Source organism: Cladophialophora bantiana, assembly GCF_000835475.1.
Source record: "Cladophialophora bantiana CBS 173.52 unplaced genomic scaffold supercont1.6, whole genome shotgun sequence".
Taxonomy (NCBI): domain Eukaryota; kingdom Fungi; phylum Ascomycota; class Eurotiomycetes; order Chaetothyriales; family Herpotrichiellaceae; genus Cladophialophora; species Cladophialophora bantiana.
In genome coordinates, this window is record NW_015971580.1 from 1,454,357 (window position 1) to 1,470,263 (window position 15,907).

General features: G+C 52.1%; 7 protein-coding genes across 7 annotated transcripts; 4 read left to right on the plus strand and 3 right to left on the minus strand.

Moving 5' to 3' along the window:
• Window positions 1-142: 142 nt before the first annotated feature.
• Window positions 143-2,235, plus strand: Z519_04838 (uncharacterized protein; the record flags this gene model as incomplete). Its single annotated transcript, XM_016762582.1, has 2 exons — window positions 143-313; window positions 364-2,235. 2 exons carry the CDS (start codon window positions 143-145, stop codon window positions 2,233-2,235), a joined length of 2,043 nt encoding a protein of 680 aa, XP_016621529.1.
• Window positions 2,236-3,481: 1,246 nt separating this feature from the next.
• Z519_04839 (uncharacterized protein) lies at window positions 3,482-5,084 on the minus strand (the record flags this gene model as incomplete). The annotated part of the gene is made up of 2 exons (XM_016762583.1): window positions 3,482-4,728; window positions 4,784-5,084. The coding sequence occupies 2 exons, from the start codon at window positions 5,082-5,084 to the stop codon at window positions 3,482-3,484; spliced, it is 1,548 nt and encodes a 515-aa protein (XP_016621530.1).
• Window positions 5,085-5,811: 727 nt separating this feature from the next.
• On the plus strand, window positions 5,812-7,848 carry Z519_04840 (uncharacterized protein; the record flags this gene model as incomplete). Its single annotated transcript, XM_016762584.1, has 4 exons — window positions 5,812-6,201; window positions 6,344-6,446; window positions 6,512-7,106; window positions 7,158-7,848. The coding sequence occupies 4 exons, from the start codon at window positions 5,812-5,814 to the stop codon at window positions 7,846-7,848; spliced, it is 1,779 nt and encodes a 592-aa protein (XP_016621531.1).
• An 841-nt stretch (window positions 7,849-8,689) lies between these two features.
• Z519_04841 (spermidine synthase) lies at window positions 8,690-9,735 on the plus strand (the record flags this gene model as incomplete). The annotated part of the gene is made up of 3 exons (XM_016762585.1): window positions 8,690-8,720; window positions 8,789-9,358; window positions 9,458-9,735. 3 exons carry the CDS (start codon window positions 8,690-8,692, stop codon window positions 9,733-9,735), a joined length of 879 nt encoding a protein of 292 aa, XP_016621532.1.
• Window positions 9,736-10,304: 569 nt separating this feature from the next.
• On the plus strand, window positions 10,305-11,153 carry Z519_04842 (uncharacterized protein; the record flags this gene model as incomplete). The annotated part of the gene is made up of 1 exon (XM_016762586.1): window positions 10,305-11,153. The coding sequence occupies one exon, from the start codon at window positions 10,305-10,307 to the stop codon at window positions 11,151-11,153; it is 849 nt and encodes a 282-aa protein (XP_016621533.1).
• Window positions 11,154-12,126: 973 nt separating this feature from the next.
• Z519_04843 (uncharacterized protein) lies at window positions 12,127-13,212 on the minus strand (the record flags this gene model as incomplete). Its single annotated transcript, XM_016762587.1, has 1 exon — window positions 12,127-13,212. One exon carries the CDS (start codon window positions 13,210-13,212, stop codon window positions 12,127-12,129), a length of 1,086 nt encoding a protein of 361 aa, XP_016621534.1.
• A 450-nt stretch (window positions 13,213-13,662) lies between these two features.
• Z519_04844 (uncharacterized protein) lies at window positions 13,663-15,434 on the minus strand (the record flags this gene model as incomplete). Its single annotated transcript, XM_016762588.1, has 2 exons — window positions 13,663-14,891; window positions 14,942-15,434. The coding sequence occupies 2 exons, from the start codon at window positions 15,432-15,434 to the stop codon at window positions 13,663-13,665; spliced, it is 1,722 nt and encodes a 573-aa protein (XP_016621535.1).
• Between the last annotated feature and the right edge of the window lie 473 nt (window positions 15,435-15,907).

The following is a 15,907-nucleotide window of genomic DNA, read 5'->3' on the forward strand; positions in this document are numbered from 1 at the left end:
CTGGTAAATAGAGGGTTGGTGGATTGGCACCAACCACACCAGCCTCTTGAACCGCTATGACCTTTCTTAATACCCATGTCAGCACGAACATTCCACTCTTTGTAGCTCCGTCTCATTGCCAACGACAGCATTCCAGCAAATTATGGGTGTCGAACCTCCATTCATTTACGACCGACCCTCGACATACACCTTTGGCAGCCCAACTGATCGTGCTTTCAATCCCAAGGCTGCAACCCATGCTTCCTGGACTCCCAAACCTCAGAAACCTAAGCAAGATGGTCCACTGGTTGATTTCAACAAGCATCCTGATTCTGTATGATCCCTGAAGCAGAGACAAGTGCTCCTCGACTGACCTATTCACAGTATATAGTCCTTCCTTACGGCAATCTCAATGCTAAATCGATGCCTCCGAATACCCACAAGAAGATCGTCCGCGTCCGATACGTCCAACTCTTCCTAAGAGTTTGTGCCTTGATCGGGGCTCTGGGCGCCCTCTTCTGCGTTATCGCCATCAACAAGACCACCGCAACAGTAGGATGGATCATTCGCTGCGCTCCTGCTATTGCCCTTCTTCACACCCTCTATGCGGTCTTCCACCTCGCGCGTGCACCTACAAGCCGCACTCCTGCTTCTACAGCAAGCTACATGATATTTGCGGCCATGGTGGATACTGGTCTGATCCCTTTCTGGGTCTTCTGCGCATGGGTAGCACATGCAGACTACACAAACAACGAATACGGATGGAGCACGCTGTTCAACGAGTCGGATCTGTCATACAAGATCATCAATGCATTCTTTCTGCTTTCGTGCGTTGAGAGTGGCCTGATGCTGCTGTCTCTGCTCGTGGACATTTACCTGGGTGTCAAGTTCAGACAGATCTCCAAGCTGCCGCCAGACATGAATCCGCTGGAGCCGAATCTCACATCCAGGCATAAACGGAATAAATCCGAGATCACCGAGAAGAACATGAGGTCCTCAGCATTGGCCGCTAAGCGGGAATCGCAGCTTTCGGGTTTTAAGAGAGTCCCTTTTATCCACACTCGGACTGACTCTGCCGACAGCATCACGCTCTACGGCGGCGATAGCGCCCGCAACTCGAGGGTAGAGTTCCGCAAAGAACTGGATGAAAATGAAAAAGATCCCTGGCGATGGTCACGAAATTCATCTCCCGAACGACCTGGCTCTGCCGTCAATCCCTCTCCAACCTCTCGGGCAGCTGGTAGTGGACTTGATTTCCGCCCCGAACGCTCTTCCCAGCTCAAGGAGAAACCATCTCGTCCATCTTCATGGCTGTCATATCTCGATTACGAAGGCGTGCCCAGCACGATGAGCGAAGAGGCCTCTGCAGAACTGGACCACGAAGTCCGGCCCATGTCCCCTGTGTCTGCGATCACCGTTACAGACGCTCCATCCGACAAGATTCATCGTGAACGCGAGAATTGGTATCATGGTTCCTCAGCACGCAACAGTCAGGCCCAGCTACCACCACCAACAAATAACAACCTGACCCACGTCCACTCGAAAGACTCGAGCAGAGCTATTTTACATCAATCGCTTCCTATGCCGTCCCCTGGCTCTCCGCCAAAGAAGAGAAGCCGTGAACCTCTAGGCATGAACCCTCCGACGCCTACACGCACAGCGTTCAACGATGAAAATGCATATGTCACACCCACAAGGGATTCACGCTTTCAGCACGACGGAAGTCGCGCCGCCCTCCACGACGCAGACGGTAACGCCCAAGCTCACCTCGGAGGCACCCCAGCCCATAGTAGACCATCCAGCTTCGTCGGTAGCGGTGGGAAAGCTCGCTTCTATGGTGATCTGCGACAATCCATTGGCTCTGCATCTCCCACTCACAATGACAACGATAAGAAAGAAGACATTCGAGCCAGTATCAAAGAGGTTCAGGGTATGTACGAACGCACTCGCACGATGCAGACGGAAAGCGACTACTCTGCCAACTTCGAGGTCTACTCCACATCTGATGACGAAGAGGGACGATTGAGCGCCAACATTATGAATGTGCAGACCGCTTCTCCGTCCCAATGGAACGGTACGAGGCAAACTTCGAACTCAACCGGATTTGATATGAACGGTGGATACGCGGGGCTCGGTGCAGAGTTTGGTAAAGGCATGGGTAGACGGAGAGATGTTAGCGGCAAAGCAGCTGAAGAGGGAAGAGCAAGTCCGACAAGGAATGGAGCTGCGGGTTGGGAGAGGTTCAAAGGGTTGTGAGTCGTACTTTTCAAGGTAGACTAAGGGTCGATGGATTGGATTCTTTATGCAGATCAACTGCGATGGGATGGAAACGTGACTAACTGAATGATATGTATTGGGTTTGGAGTTCGCGATGGATGGATGCAGCAAACAAGATATGAGAGTAAAAATACAGGCTTAGGATTTGAGGAAAAACATCGAGCCTCTACGATTGTGGTAACTGCAATGGTTGATGCTTGCAGAGCTCTGAAATTGGGATGACGGAACCTGACCTGGTTGGATGGATGGACACTTCACTGACACTTCAACGGGTGGATATCCTCTAGATAGATAGACTCCCTCGAAATTTGCACAAGGGTTAGCAATTTCGCGCACACGCACACATGCATACTGGGTACAGGGGACTGAGCACACTTGTCCTGGCTACGGAGGATACAGTAATTATGTTTCTTTATATACCTATTCGCCAGCCAGGCGCATGAAGGACTCGGACATCCGCCGCCGGGAGGAGGAAGTGAGTGGGAAGGCCAAGAACTAGACAGGTTCACTTTTTTTGTTGTGACCGGGCGAGGCTTACTTCAGGACGTCTCCACGGGACAATACATACTAGGTAGGGAGAAGTGAAATTGGATACACATGTATATACATGTCTATGTATCAGAGTACGATGGATCTCATATCCCATATCCCCTATCCCATATCCCATGTTCCGTACTCAGGGTCTACTCTCGACAAGGTCGCAACTATTCTCCTGACATGTAACTCGTCGGCTTATGTACCTGTAGGCGGACTGGGGCCCCTCCACAATGATAATAATACGAGGTACGTCTTGTTCTAACCTAGTTCGGCGTTGCTCCACCGTGGTCCGTGGTGGAGTGAGCGGACTAGACTGGACTGGAGAGCAGAAAGGGGCGAGGCGAAAGATAGAACAAGGACTTCTTGCTCTCCTGATAGAGATGAGACTCGTACTACATACTCGTCGTGAGTGCGGGAAATGTGTCAATCCGTAGACGAACCCAGATTTTTGCCAAAGTCTATATAGGATATAGAATATATATATGTATGTATGTGAGAGTTCGTGCTACGCCGCCCTATATGCCCCATGAAAAATCAAGATCGGGAGCAGGAACTACTTGTAGTCATGCTGTTCCTTACCCTGCGTCATTCTCTACTTATTATATCGTTAATTATCGTAGCTCCGAAGTCAAGGCTCATATGGCCCTGCAATAAAACGGTCAAGACCCAGCTGGCCAGAGAAGACGGATCAGTGCCTCCTTGGCCGCAAGATGACATTGTAGTCTCGATCCGGTTTGAGAATCGTGAATTCCTTTGTGCCCAAGACGAGATTTGGATCTTCAAGCTCGATATCATATCTCAACAATAAGGTCGCAATCATCTTGATGATAAACTGGTTCGCCACGTTTCTCCCGATACATTGTCTGCTCCCGAAGCCGAAGCCCAGGAAACAAGTCTTCATTGTAGCCAGATCGGCCTTTTCGTCCAGCCAGCGGTCCGGGTTCCAAATGTTTGGATTGCGGTACACGACGGGGTTGCGTCCGATGGTGGCTGCGGGCACGCCGACGTCGACGTTGCCCGGTACGTAAACTCCGCAGATGACAGCTCCCTGGGGTGGAGTCATGCGTGGCATGGCGTAGCCGATGGGTGGGTGCATCCGCAGGCATTCGATCTCGGTAGCTTCTAGAAGGCTCAACTTGTTCAACATCGCGAAGGGCAGGGGCGTCGAGGCGTCGAGATTGTCGGGGAATGTCTCCTCGAGTTGTTGAATGATGCGTTCCTTCACAGATGGGTTTTTGCTGAGATAGTAAGTCATCCAGTTCATGGTAACGCTCCCTGTGCTTGCCCCAGCCACCATTAAAGAGGAGGCCTCAGCTCGTAATTCTGGAAAGTCCATTCGTCCACCTGTTTCCGGGTCCTGTGCCTCGATGAAGCGTTGCATGATATCTTGCCTTGGCTTGCCGCCGAGCACTTGGTTACGATTATCTTGAAACCGTTTCTCCAGTGCCTGTCTCGCATACTCCAAATATTCAAGCCGCGCTTGGTACAGTTTCTGGATATATGGCAATGGCACCATGCTCAAGACTTTCACATTGTACTTGCCGAAAGGTAGCATGCCGCTGAGATTTGCAAAGCGCTGAGAAAGCTCCACAAGCTTGGAATATTTGACCGGCCGGCCACCCTGAATGGCACCGAAGTTATGGCCAAAGGCAAGTTCGCCCATCAGGTCCATGGTAAAGAGCTCAAACCAGAAATAAATGTCAAAGGGTTGCTGAGTGCTTGCAAACTCGTCCATTTTCCGAAGAAAGATTTCCATGACAGCGTCGACATAGGGCTCGAAAAGATAGAGAGATTGCATGCTGAAGCCATGGGATACCATACGCCGCTTCCGTGCGTGATTCTTCTTTGACCGCGTCGAGAACAGAGATTCTCCGGTCGTCGAGAAGGCATCGTACCAGCTTGACTTGCCGAATTCATCCGCCCCCTTTCCGTGGCCTGTTGTCATTGTGAGCTCGACACTCGGATGAATTCGCCGCAAATAATCACATACCATAGATAGCCTTAACTGCATCGGGGTGATTAAATGACACTGCATTCGGGCGTGTCCTTACCGCCACGGAATCTGGATATTGAGCAAAGAGCTCACTCGCCCATTCGGCACGTCTTTTGTCCTTCAACGCAGTTGCTTCGGGGATATCAGATATTCTCGTGATCCATGGGCCTGCAATCTTGCTCATAGGCGAAAAGAATAACCGGTATATCAAAAGGGCCGGATAATAAGCCACAAGGAGGAGGGCCGGACCCCATAAGAGGACAGGACGTACAACCGGAGGTGTGTCAGCCATGGCCATGGTTCTGCCTGTAGAACTCCTGTTTCAGCGACCGCACAGAGCGATACCTATTTGATGGAACCTTTGCGAAGCTGCACGGAGGGCGTTGTTCATAGTCGACATAAGTCATTTCTTCTCCCAATTATACACTCCGCATCCTGTCAGCGGCAAGTTTCGGCAGTGCCATCACATGGTCCCGATGGAGACTGAGGTGGGATTTCCCCGCAAACAATCTCCAGCCCCACGACTTGTAGCGACGTCCCTTCTCGATTCTCAGGGGAGCCACGCGCGGAGTTTGACCGTCGTTTGTGGGGTCTTAGACTTCCGGCATGGGAACGAAACGATGGGAAGCGCCTGGTAGCCTGGCTCCAAGATAATGGGTTAGGTCAAGCAACGCCTAAGCCTTTTAGGCTGTCTGGTCGAGATGAGAAAAGGGGGATCATTGGTACTTTCCTTCCCGCTCCACAGGAGCCAGAGCAACCGGATTCATGGACCATCTAGAATCCAGCCTCGGCCCCAAGTAGATGTACCTAGGGCAAGCGTTCGACTGCATCCTCCACATGGTGAAGATGGGAGAACAGGGGGCATGGGGTTGATCAGAGCCACTTTGGGGAACTTTAGCAACTGCTGGTAGCAGATACAAAAAGTCATGGCTCGTCTCACCTGTAGTCCCCAGGAATTTTTTTTTTCCCATCCACTTCCCCTACCACACTGCTCCAGGTTGTATCCATCCGTAAGGGTGCCCACAATGCAGGAAACAGCTGAGCACAAGGCTTCCATGGAGGCTGAGATTGAGGTTGCCCACAGTGAGGGCCGCGACCTTCCAACAAAGGGATATGAAGATCCTCACAAAGCTGCGCTCGAGGATAATCCTGAGCACGCTGAGAAGCTCAGTCTCTCTGTCATTCTTTCTGCTCTTTTCCTGGGAACCTCTTTCACAGGACCTATCATCTTCGGCTTCATCCTCGCTACCCCCATATTGGTACAATTGAGTCAGAAACTGGGCGGTGACACCATCGACTTTTGGATACCTTCTGGCTGGGGTGCAGCCGCTGCTGTTGGCTTTTCGGTTGCAGGAAGACTGTCAGATATCTTCGGTCGTCGATATGTTATTCTCGTTGGACAGCTTCTCACAGTCGTAAGTCTTTTTCCCGCAGCAAAACCCGATGTCGAACGGTGTCGAGGTTTTGATGTTTGTTCCACCGTGCACCGGGTGGAGCCGATATTTTTGGCTTGCTATATTTCTATGGACGCCAACGCTAATTGTGATGTTGATGTAGATTGGTGGCGCTATTGCGTGCAGCGCACAGACGATGAATCAACTCATTGCCGGCGAAGTCATCCTCGGAGGTTCCATTGGAACAGTCTCGGTCGCCTACGCTGGTGAGCCTCTTTCGATCTCCGGGCTGTTGCGATGTTCAGTTCCTTATATATATGTGTGTGAACAGGTATCTCTGAAATCCTGCCCAACAAATACCGTGGTGTTGGCCTCGCCTGGACAGAACTCAACCTTGCAAGTTGGGCCATCGCAGGTACGCTTCTTGCCAATGCTCTTCTTTCCCACGCTAGCTGGCGGGTGATGTACTACATTGCCATGGGATACGGAGGTTTCTCACTCGTTGGGACATTCCTTGTGTATTTTCCGCCCAGTCACCCGCGTCCTGATGGCTTGACCAAGTGGCAAGAATTCAAGCAGCTCGACTTCATCGGTACCGCCCTTTTTGTCTCTGGCCTTGCTGTCTTCCTGTACGGCTTGAACTCCGGTGGAAACACTTATCCTTGGTCTGCTGCGGGGACTCTGGCTCCTTTGATCCTCGGACTGTTCGTGTTTCTGGGATCTTTCGTGTACGACTTCACCCTCGCCAAGGATCCTCTGTTCCCGTGGTACTTGTTCAAGAGCTTCCGGTCATTCTCGTCACTGCTTATGCTCGTCTTCGTGGCGGGCATGGTATTCTTTGCGGCCTCCGCGCTCAATGCCCAAACAATCCTCTATCTCTATACTGCCGACCCAATCAAGATTGGTGTATACTCCATCCCTTCTGGGTAAGTACCCGCCCTGCCGAAATGCGGATGTTGATGTTAATAATCCATAAGTGCCGGTCAGCTCGTCGGAGGCGTCATTATTCCTGGCCTTGTACACTATATCAAGCACGTTCATATCCAACTCACCTTTTCCGTCTTCATGCAGACCCTGTTTTTCGGGCTGGCCGCACTCATCACTCCCCACAACATCAACTGGGTCATGGCGGTGCAATTCCTTGCCATGCTTCCATTCGGATGGATCACGCTAAACTGCTACACAACGGCCTCGCTCCACGTGCCTCAACGTGACCTGGGAGTCGCTATCGGGCTGATTGGCACCTTCCGGTCTCTCGGTGGAGCAGTTGGTTCCGTCATCTTCTCATCCATTTTCAATCAGATCTCGGCCAAGCAAGTCCCCCGACGTATCTCGGAAGCTGCCCTGGCAGCGAATGTGTCGGCCAAGACTCTCCCGGACTTGATCGAAGCAGTCTCGCTGACGCTGGTTGGCGTTCCTGACCAGGCCGCAACTGTACCTAGCGTGTCAGCAACGGTTTTCTCCAAGTGCGTAGAGGCAGCCCGGCTTGGATATGCGTATGGGTTCCGCATCACGTGGCTGTCGTCAATTCCTTTTGGTGTCATCGCCATGCTTTGCGCAGTGGCCGTTTATGACCCTTCAAAGTACTTCACCAACCATGTTGAAGTTCACCTCGAGAAGGAGATTGGTGGCCGACAAGCTAACCAGACGAAGGAGGTTGAAAATTGATTTAAGTTCGCTTCAGCGGCATGTCCGTTATTTGGGCATTTCAGTGTCATTAGGACCACATCAGCTAGGATCAAAGCGGACACCACATAGCGCGCTCTGTTACCGTCCGTCGAATGTTCAAGAGAAGAGTTTCTCTCGATAGAGCAATCGTGCATCTTTCATCTTTCGTCTCCATGGGCATCGCCGGCAAGCTCCGGGATGTTGGTCCCAACCTGTGGCTAGTGGATGCTCCCCCCACTTCTCTTTCAGAGCTATTTTTCTGGTCCCGTTGCAGCTCCATTGTGGTGGCGTAGAAGTGCCTTGTGCTCGCAGGTAGCGAGGTAGCTAAGTGCTTGAACCGGGGAGTGGCTGGAGACATGGAGGTGGGTGGTGAGTGGTGAGAGGTGAGAGGAAAGTGAAGCAGCGAGATGTGACCCTGGTCGTTGGCTCAGGGACGAATCGACAACGACGAATGGATGAGGGACAGCTGAACCGTCGAGCCGTCTTCTGTGTCGCCCCGCTCCGAAAATAAAAAAAAATAGGTAAAGAAAAAAAAGTCTTAGTGAGAGAAAACCTAGCAAACGCGGTTCACTCTCTCACGCAGTCACACGACGAAGGCCTGTGGCATTTTTGACCAGCTAGTGCAGCGTTACCTGAACTTGCCCGCTGCCCACCTACGTCTAGGCTGTTGTTTGCTCCTCCTCTTTCTTCTTCAATCTTTTTTCCATCCTCTTCAACTTGTACAATTCTTCGTCCTCTTCTTGCTTCTCCAACAATCCATTGACGGTTGCTGTGGCTGTTACCCCGCGTTCCCTCACTCGTTTCAGGATTCGCACTTTTCACATTCAACCCTGTTGCAATGATGTCCGAAATCACCCATCCTACTATCAAAGGTATGTTGCCCTTATTCAAGGCTCTACCCCCAATCGTGTAGCCATTCTGACTCGCATCTTCATCGCAGATGGCTGGTTCCGAGAGATTTCGGACATGTGGCCCGGCCAAGCCATGATCCTCAAGGTCAACCAAGTGCTTCACCATGAGAAGTCAAAATACCAGGACGTCCTGGTCTTTGAGAGCAGCGACCATGGCACAGTCCTGGTCCTTGACAATGTCATCCAGTGCACCGAGCGGGATGAGTTTTCTTATCAAGAGATGATAACACACTTGGCCATGAACTCTCACCCGGATCCGAAGAAGGTCCTCGTCATTGGTGGCGGTGATGGAGGTGTTCTGCGCGAGGTCGTCAAGCATGAATCGGTGGAGAAGGCCATTCTGTGCGATATCGACGAGGCTGTCATCCGCGTCAGCAAGAAATATCTCCCCGGAATGTCCATTGGATTCCAACACCCTGCCGTCGAAACCTTTATTGGAGATGGCTTCAAATTCCTCGCAGACCGCAAAGACGAATTCGACGTCATCATTACTGACAGCAGCGATCCCGAAGGTCCTGCAGAGACCCTCTTCCAGAAACCATATTTTGAGCTTCTTTATGGAGCATTGAGAGACGGTGGTGTCATAACTACCCAAGGTTGTGCGCACCCTTCTCCCTACACATTTTCTTGAGCTCCAAATGCTCTGTTCCCGCAAAACGGTGGAAAAGAAACACGCTAACACAACCACTCTTGTCTAGCCGAGAACCAATGGCTCCATCTGCCTCTAATCACCAAGCTCAAGAAAGAATGCAAAGAAGTCTTCCCCGTGGTCGAATATGCCTACACCACGATCCCTACCTATCCTTCTGGTCAGATTGGTTTCATGGTCTGCTGCAAAGACCCCAACCGAAACGTCAGAGAGCCATTGCGATCTTGGAGCCCCGAGGAGGAAGAGAAACTGTGCAAGTACTACAACAAAGAGATCCACCGAGCAAGCTTCGTCCTGCCCACTTTCGCCAGGAAGGTACTGAAGTAGTAAACGCACGCAATGAGGCTTTTTGTGAAAGGCTGTTGGGGTTTACAGGCATGATACCAGGGTGAATTTTGCGTTATGTTCATGGTTTACAGGTGGCATTGAAGTCTGTCATACAAAGAGAAGGGGATGAAACGCGCACTCGCGGCAACATAGAGAGGATGAGACCGATATGAGGCTTTACGACCCTTAATGATAGAAGAATCTGGTCGATCCGCGATTCATTGATTTGAGCTCGGAGGAAGAAGCCCAGCCAGTGGTGAAGCTGGATGGCGACGTTTCAACCATGACTTCACAGTGGAACCTCGAGTGATGTCACAAACATTTCAACCACAGCCTTCTCGATGATCATTTCAAGACACTGAATATTTCTTTGATATTTTCCTGGGTCTCATGAGCTTTTTCCTTCCTTTCTCCGCCCTCATTTCACTTACCTCCAAGCCTATCTTCCAATGTGTTGTCACAGACACTTTTTCAAAGATCAAAACCCCAGCTACGAGTTGAAAAACAGATCCAATCCAAACACATTCACATCCCTCAATCCCTTCACACCAAAACGCTCCTAAGAAACCATGTCTTTCACAGCAAATCCCCGTGCCCCGAAACCTGATTCCTACAACATCCCCCAAGAGCCAACCGGGCCCATCACTTCGGACTCTCTGGCGGCAGAATCCATCAAGAACCGTGGTGCCTTCTCTGAAAACAGCTCGGCTGTCCCCATGGGCGTACAAGGCGACCAATCCACGCTCAACACGACGGATACATCCGGGGCAACAACGCTGCCCCCGGCCGCGACAGGCACCGAGCGGGAGAAGAGAGAGGCCCTGGGCGCAGGAGCCGATGTGAAGGGCGCTGCAGGCCTAAAGTACCCCGACGCTGCAGGGAGGGCACAGTTTGACGGCGTGCACAGCGACCAGGGTGCCTCTGCTGGCGGAGGATCGAGTGCTTTCCAACAAGCTGGAAGCGGGACTGGATACGGGGTTTCAACCGGTCAACCGGCCGGGGAGAGTGACTTTGGCGCTTCGACCATGTCCTCGTCCGCCGGCGGTATCGACCAATCCCAAATCCGTTCTGGCTCGGCGAACATCAACGGCGGCGCTGGAAGGCCCCCCGCCGCGGGCACAGGTGTGCGTCCCCACGTCGACGCCGCGCCCGGATACGTATCCACGGTGACGGGCACCGCGATGCCGGAGAACACATTCAAAGCCAAAGGCGCAAACCTCGAGGACGCAGACGTCACGCACAGCATGCCCCCGAGCAAGACATTCACCGGCGCCATCGGCACCGTCAACGACCCCGGCCGACTCGCGGAGCGTGAGTTTCTGGGGAGGAACGAGGACCCCATTGGCGAGATGGGCCAGGAGAGCCAGGCTGGCGAGCAGGGGGGCTTGTATGATGTCTTGCAGAACGAGAGGGCCTGAAAAGGGCCGTCAGATCTGTGGACATCATCTTTCAGAGGGAGGGGAAGGGAGGCCAGATGGCGAGTTTTAGGTCGATGCCTGTGGTGAAATTTCCAAAGGGCGAAATGAATCTTGGAGGTAGGTTCTCGACGGAACAAGGAAAACGAGAAAAGTACTGGTCGATAGCAGGAGCAGCCTTCTGCTATCGCACACCACATGCCACATAGCATATAGCATGCCGCATACCACATACCACGTACCGGACGTCGATATGGCCCTTCTCGTCCACGACAGGATCTCGTCTATAGACCGAAACATGGTCGTGTGGCTAGCTTAGCACCTGAGCAAGAAGCATAAGATAAATCCTCAAGTGAGCTTTCGGGCGCGAATCCTTGGTGCTGCCTCCCTCCCTTCTTCACTTGCTCGCATACACATCAACTTTCCACCGTTGACCCTAGGGCGCGACTTATCATCATCGCTGACTCCCTCTGTCCCATTTTCGGATAAATCAATCCCTTAGGGTCCTACTTGCGGGGTAAATGGCCGCTGCACCTAGTTAGTTCCGCGGTGCTAGCTAAGGAGGCGTCTAAGCATGTATGCATGCTAGCCACCTAAGTCCGATGTGTGTTTGTGGGCCGGAAAATCAAACCTGCTGTGTCCAGCTCAGACGTAGTCCGTGTTTAGTCCTTCGTTTCTGATCGTCATCCTCGTTCCATTGCTTCCTGCGTGGATGGCTTAAGGTGGTTGCGCCGGAAATGCTTGGGAGCGGATTGCTTGGATGCTTGAGACGCAGCATTGTCGTGCTATGTACTGGGTAGATGACTCGTCTCGATGAATCGTGTTGGTGGATTCTCAAGATCTCTCGAACAGCACTGGATTTGTCGCATCCTGGTGATAGGGGGGAGCGCATTCATAAGGGCCCTATGTCGCGCAGACAAAAGATGCTTGTTCTGGCAAAATCGGTATTCAGGTCGTAAGATCGAATGTCAACCCTTCATCCCGTGCTCGCACCTGTCTCAGCATTCATCTCGAAATTCAAGAAACCGTCCAGACCGCTCATGACATCCTTCGCAACGCCTTCAGTAAGCACAGCATTGACCACCTTCTTCAACAGACTTCTCTTGACACCGCCGATCCTCGGCCGCCAAACACCGGGAACATCAACTCCTTCTTGCACCTCGCCGGACTGTAGCACGCCCCTCATTGTATCTCTCGCAGGCGTGTCGATCATCCGCGTCGCAAGCAACTGGAACTCACCCTCCGTCGTCGTGCTCCCGACACTGGCGGCGATGACTCCGTCCGCAACGGCGAGCTCTTCTCGACTGGGATCGAAAATGATGTTCTCGCCGACTATGACGACGAGAAGCGTCACGGGAGGTTTGGCAGGAAATGATTTGGTTCGGGGGTACAGGTACGTGCTGGCCATCCAGTCGTCATCGGCAACGGGATCTTCTTCGCCTTCACTCTTGAGCTTTGGAACGCGCGTGTCGCGTAATGCCATATGTGTCGCGACGCTTAGGAGCGGAAGTGGGTAGCTTGCAAGTCCATTTGGCGAGGTAAGAAGCACATCGATGTATACGTGCCAGTGCCATCGGGAGTTGATGATCAAGCTGTCCTGCAGCGACGGAGCGTCCGAGGAAGAGGACACCACCAATGGCTCCCTTAGCATTTCCTCCAGGAAGACCAAGTTGGGATCGTCGTCTCGTAGACCAGGAAGTGTGAGTGTAAGAGTCACCCACTCTGGCTTCCCCTTGCCTCGTCTTCTTTGACCCCTGTTCCAACCTCGATTGTCTGCGTCAATGTCCATTGCTCCATCTTCAGTTCCCGACAACACGTTGTTCCCTGCAACAGTCCTCTCGACCTCGAGCTTGACGCCGACAATGGCTTCACGGCCGTCACTAAATCCGACATGCGCGCTCCCATTCACGGCTGGGAGAACACCCGTCTCTGCTCTCAGCGGTCGAAAGTCGGTCGCTAGAGGGCGCGCATCCGGGCGCAGAGGAGGGATAGAAGATAACGAGGTATGGAGGTAGGCCAGCTCGGCCGGTGAAAAGGGGAGCGAGTTTGCAAGCGAAGGCATCGTATTGTACAATCCAAGTCAGCGAGGAGACAGTCTGGCGGGGCTTGAAAGTGTCCAGCGACCTTTGAGATTGGTTCGGGTCCAGGTCGCTCACAAAGTCTAGAGTCTCAGATCAATAAAATTAAGGAGCGACGAGGGCACCAGGCCTGAATAGAGCTGTATTCTGCGAGTTGGACGAGTTTCTGGAGGATTTTTGTCCAAAGCCGAAACTTCTGAGGAAAAAAAAGAGTCCCAGGTCCATTTCCCGGAGTTACCATTCCTGCACACTATGCTAACTCCCGAGGGCCAGCCTTGCACTTGTCAGGCGAACAGGACGTGGGAACGGGAGATGAATCGATGTTCTACAATGCGAATGTGTTTCACACCCAAAAGGCTAATAATATCAGACCGACGTATTCCCCGTCGTCCGAATTTGCTAACATTTATTCATCCTTTCATGTCTCCAAGGCGTCAGCCGTCAAGCGCCATCCCTTCCACATCACCTCTGTCACCCACCAGCCTCGGCCGGCCAGCTTTCGCGCCATAGACCATTTCCATCAGTTTGCTCTTCTGCTTTTCCCTAACACCCTTGAGATAGTCATAGGTTCCCTCGAGCCCTCTGATCTGCTGATCAATGACACTGACATTATCAACAGTGACAGAGTCATTCCTCCTGACCAAAGGACTGACCAGTTTCCTCCGCAGAATTTCCAAATTCACTTTGAGAGTCTGCAGTCGTCCGTGATGCTCCATGAGTAGATGCTTATTGTTGACAGTCCTCGATCGTACACTTGACAACAGCTGCTTGTTCTTCTCGAACTTTCTCAACATCGCTGCATTTGGACCGATGACTCTTGTCCACAAAGATGAAAGAAGGTCGTTCTCAAGTCTTTCCTGCGTATCTGTTTCTCGGACCACCGTTCGCTGCAAGTTGAGGAATTGTCGATCAATCGATTCAAACAACACAAACAGCGCGGCAGAGTGAGTCAGTTCGCTGTTGATCGACTCCTCAAGCACATTCACAAACTCGTGGAACGTCCTCGTCAGTGTCGCTCTCGCTCTTTGTGGCGAACTTGCACCGAATACATCGGTCAAGAATTTGCCCAATGCTGTGGGCCCTTTCGACGTCTCGAGAAATCCTCCTCGATTGAAGACACCGTGTAGATGATCAAAGATCACGCCAGCCATCGACGTTCCTTGGGCAGATGTAACGCCCTCCAGTTCTCGTTTCGCCCAGTCCATCACCAGCAAAATGCTGTCGACATCGGAATCAACATCGGCAAAAAACCGAGTCAACTCGAGGCCAAGAGTTTTCAAGCTCTCGGATAGCTCGTCCAGGGAACGCACAATCAACGGTGCTGAGGTCATATTGGCGCTCCTGACCGACTCACCAAGGTCCCACACCGCCACGCTCGTTTCCTGCAATGCCGTAATTTGTGTATAACCGTTCTCGGAATAGAAAATTAAGGGCTCAAATGACTTGGCCAGAGTTGAAACTTTGACAAGATCAGGGACAGGAGGCGGAACCGGAGGAATAAGAATGATGCGCAGAAGTGAAGCAACCAAGATGGTGGTTATGATCGACATGAAAGTACTTGATCTCGTCTTAGTCATTGCATCGAATTTTCTTTGTATGAAGTTGAGAAAAGGAACGAACGGCTCTCGATGTTGCACTTCTGCTCGGAGCTGTAAGCGAATGTCTAGAGCACAGTCAGTCACTGGAAGAGACTCCATTTGCAGTACCATTTACAATTGTTCGGACTCTCTGGAGGTACGTCTCCTTGATCAAATGTCCTCGGATTCATTTCATATTGTGGCTCTGCTTCCGGAGAACGCTCCCTCACCGGCGAGTCCGTACCTGCTGGTAAAGGCGTGTTCACAGCTATGGTAATATCGGGATCTCCTTCGATCGCATCTTGATAGACCTCGGGACTGGTCTGCCGCGACCGTGAGGGACTTATCGAAGGGCGCAAATCGTATTTTCCGTATGGATCCTGCCTGTACCACCCACTTGCGTTCGAATTCCGACTCCTAAAGCCTGGAGGTGACCAGGGTAAACCTGCGCTTGACTGGTCGTCGACTTCACTGTCTCCCTGCTCCGATCTGAAGCCAGACAGAAGGGGTGAGCGCCGCTCTTGTTCCTCGAAATCTTCGATCGACGCCTCTAGCAACGAATGCGCATCTCCACGCAATCTTTCCGCATAGAGTTCCTCCATCGGCGGTGAGGGCATCATGGCAGCCATAAGGGAAAGGAAAGGAAATAGAAGTGGGACATGAGGCTGCGCAGAAGATTGAGGCGAGGCGGGGCAGGGCAAGAGGCCGACAATCAGGTCGCCTTCCACAGCGGTCCTGACCTTTGTACTTTGTGCAAATAAGTGTCACTCGGCAACGACCAGGTGAATGCAACCACTCTTGAGCAAGCTGCAGCGATTGTTTCTATTGAAGAGACCAGGAGAAAGAGACGAGAAGTCACAATGTTTGAGAAGGCAAAAAGGGAAAGTCTATGTCTGGGAAAGCCCAGCCTCTTCTCACAACGCGATCATGCAGATCCAGGGATGGAGGGGATACGCTAGTCAGAGTCAGTTTGACCGGCACGACTGCAAGAACTCTCCCAAGGGCTGCGTTCAGGCGACTTTGCAACAAAGAGGACGGAATGGGAGAGAAATGATGGAGGCTGGGACAGCTGGGACAAACTGGGACAGCTGGCCGTCATGGA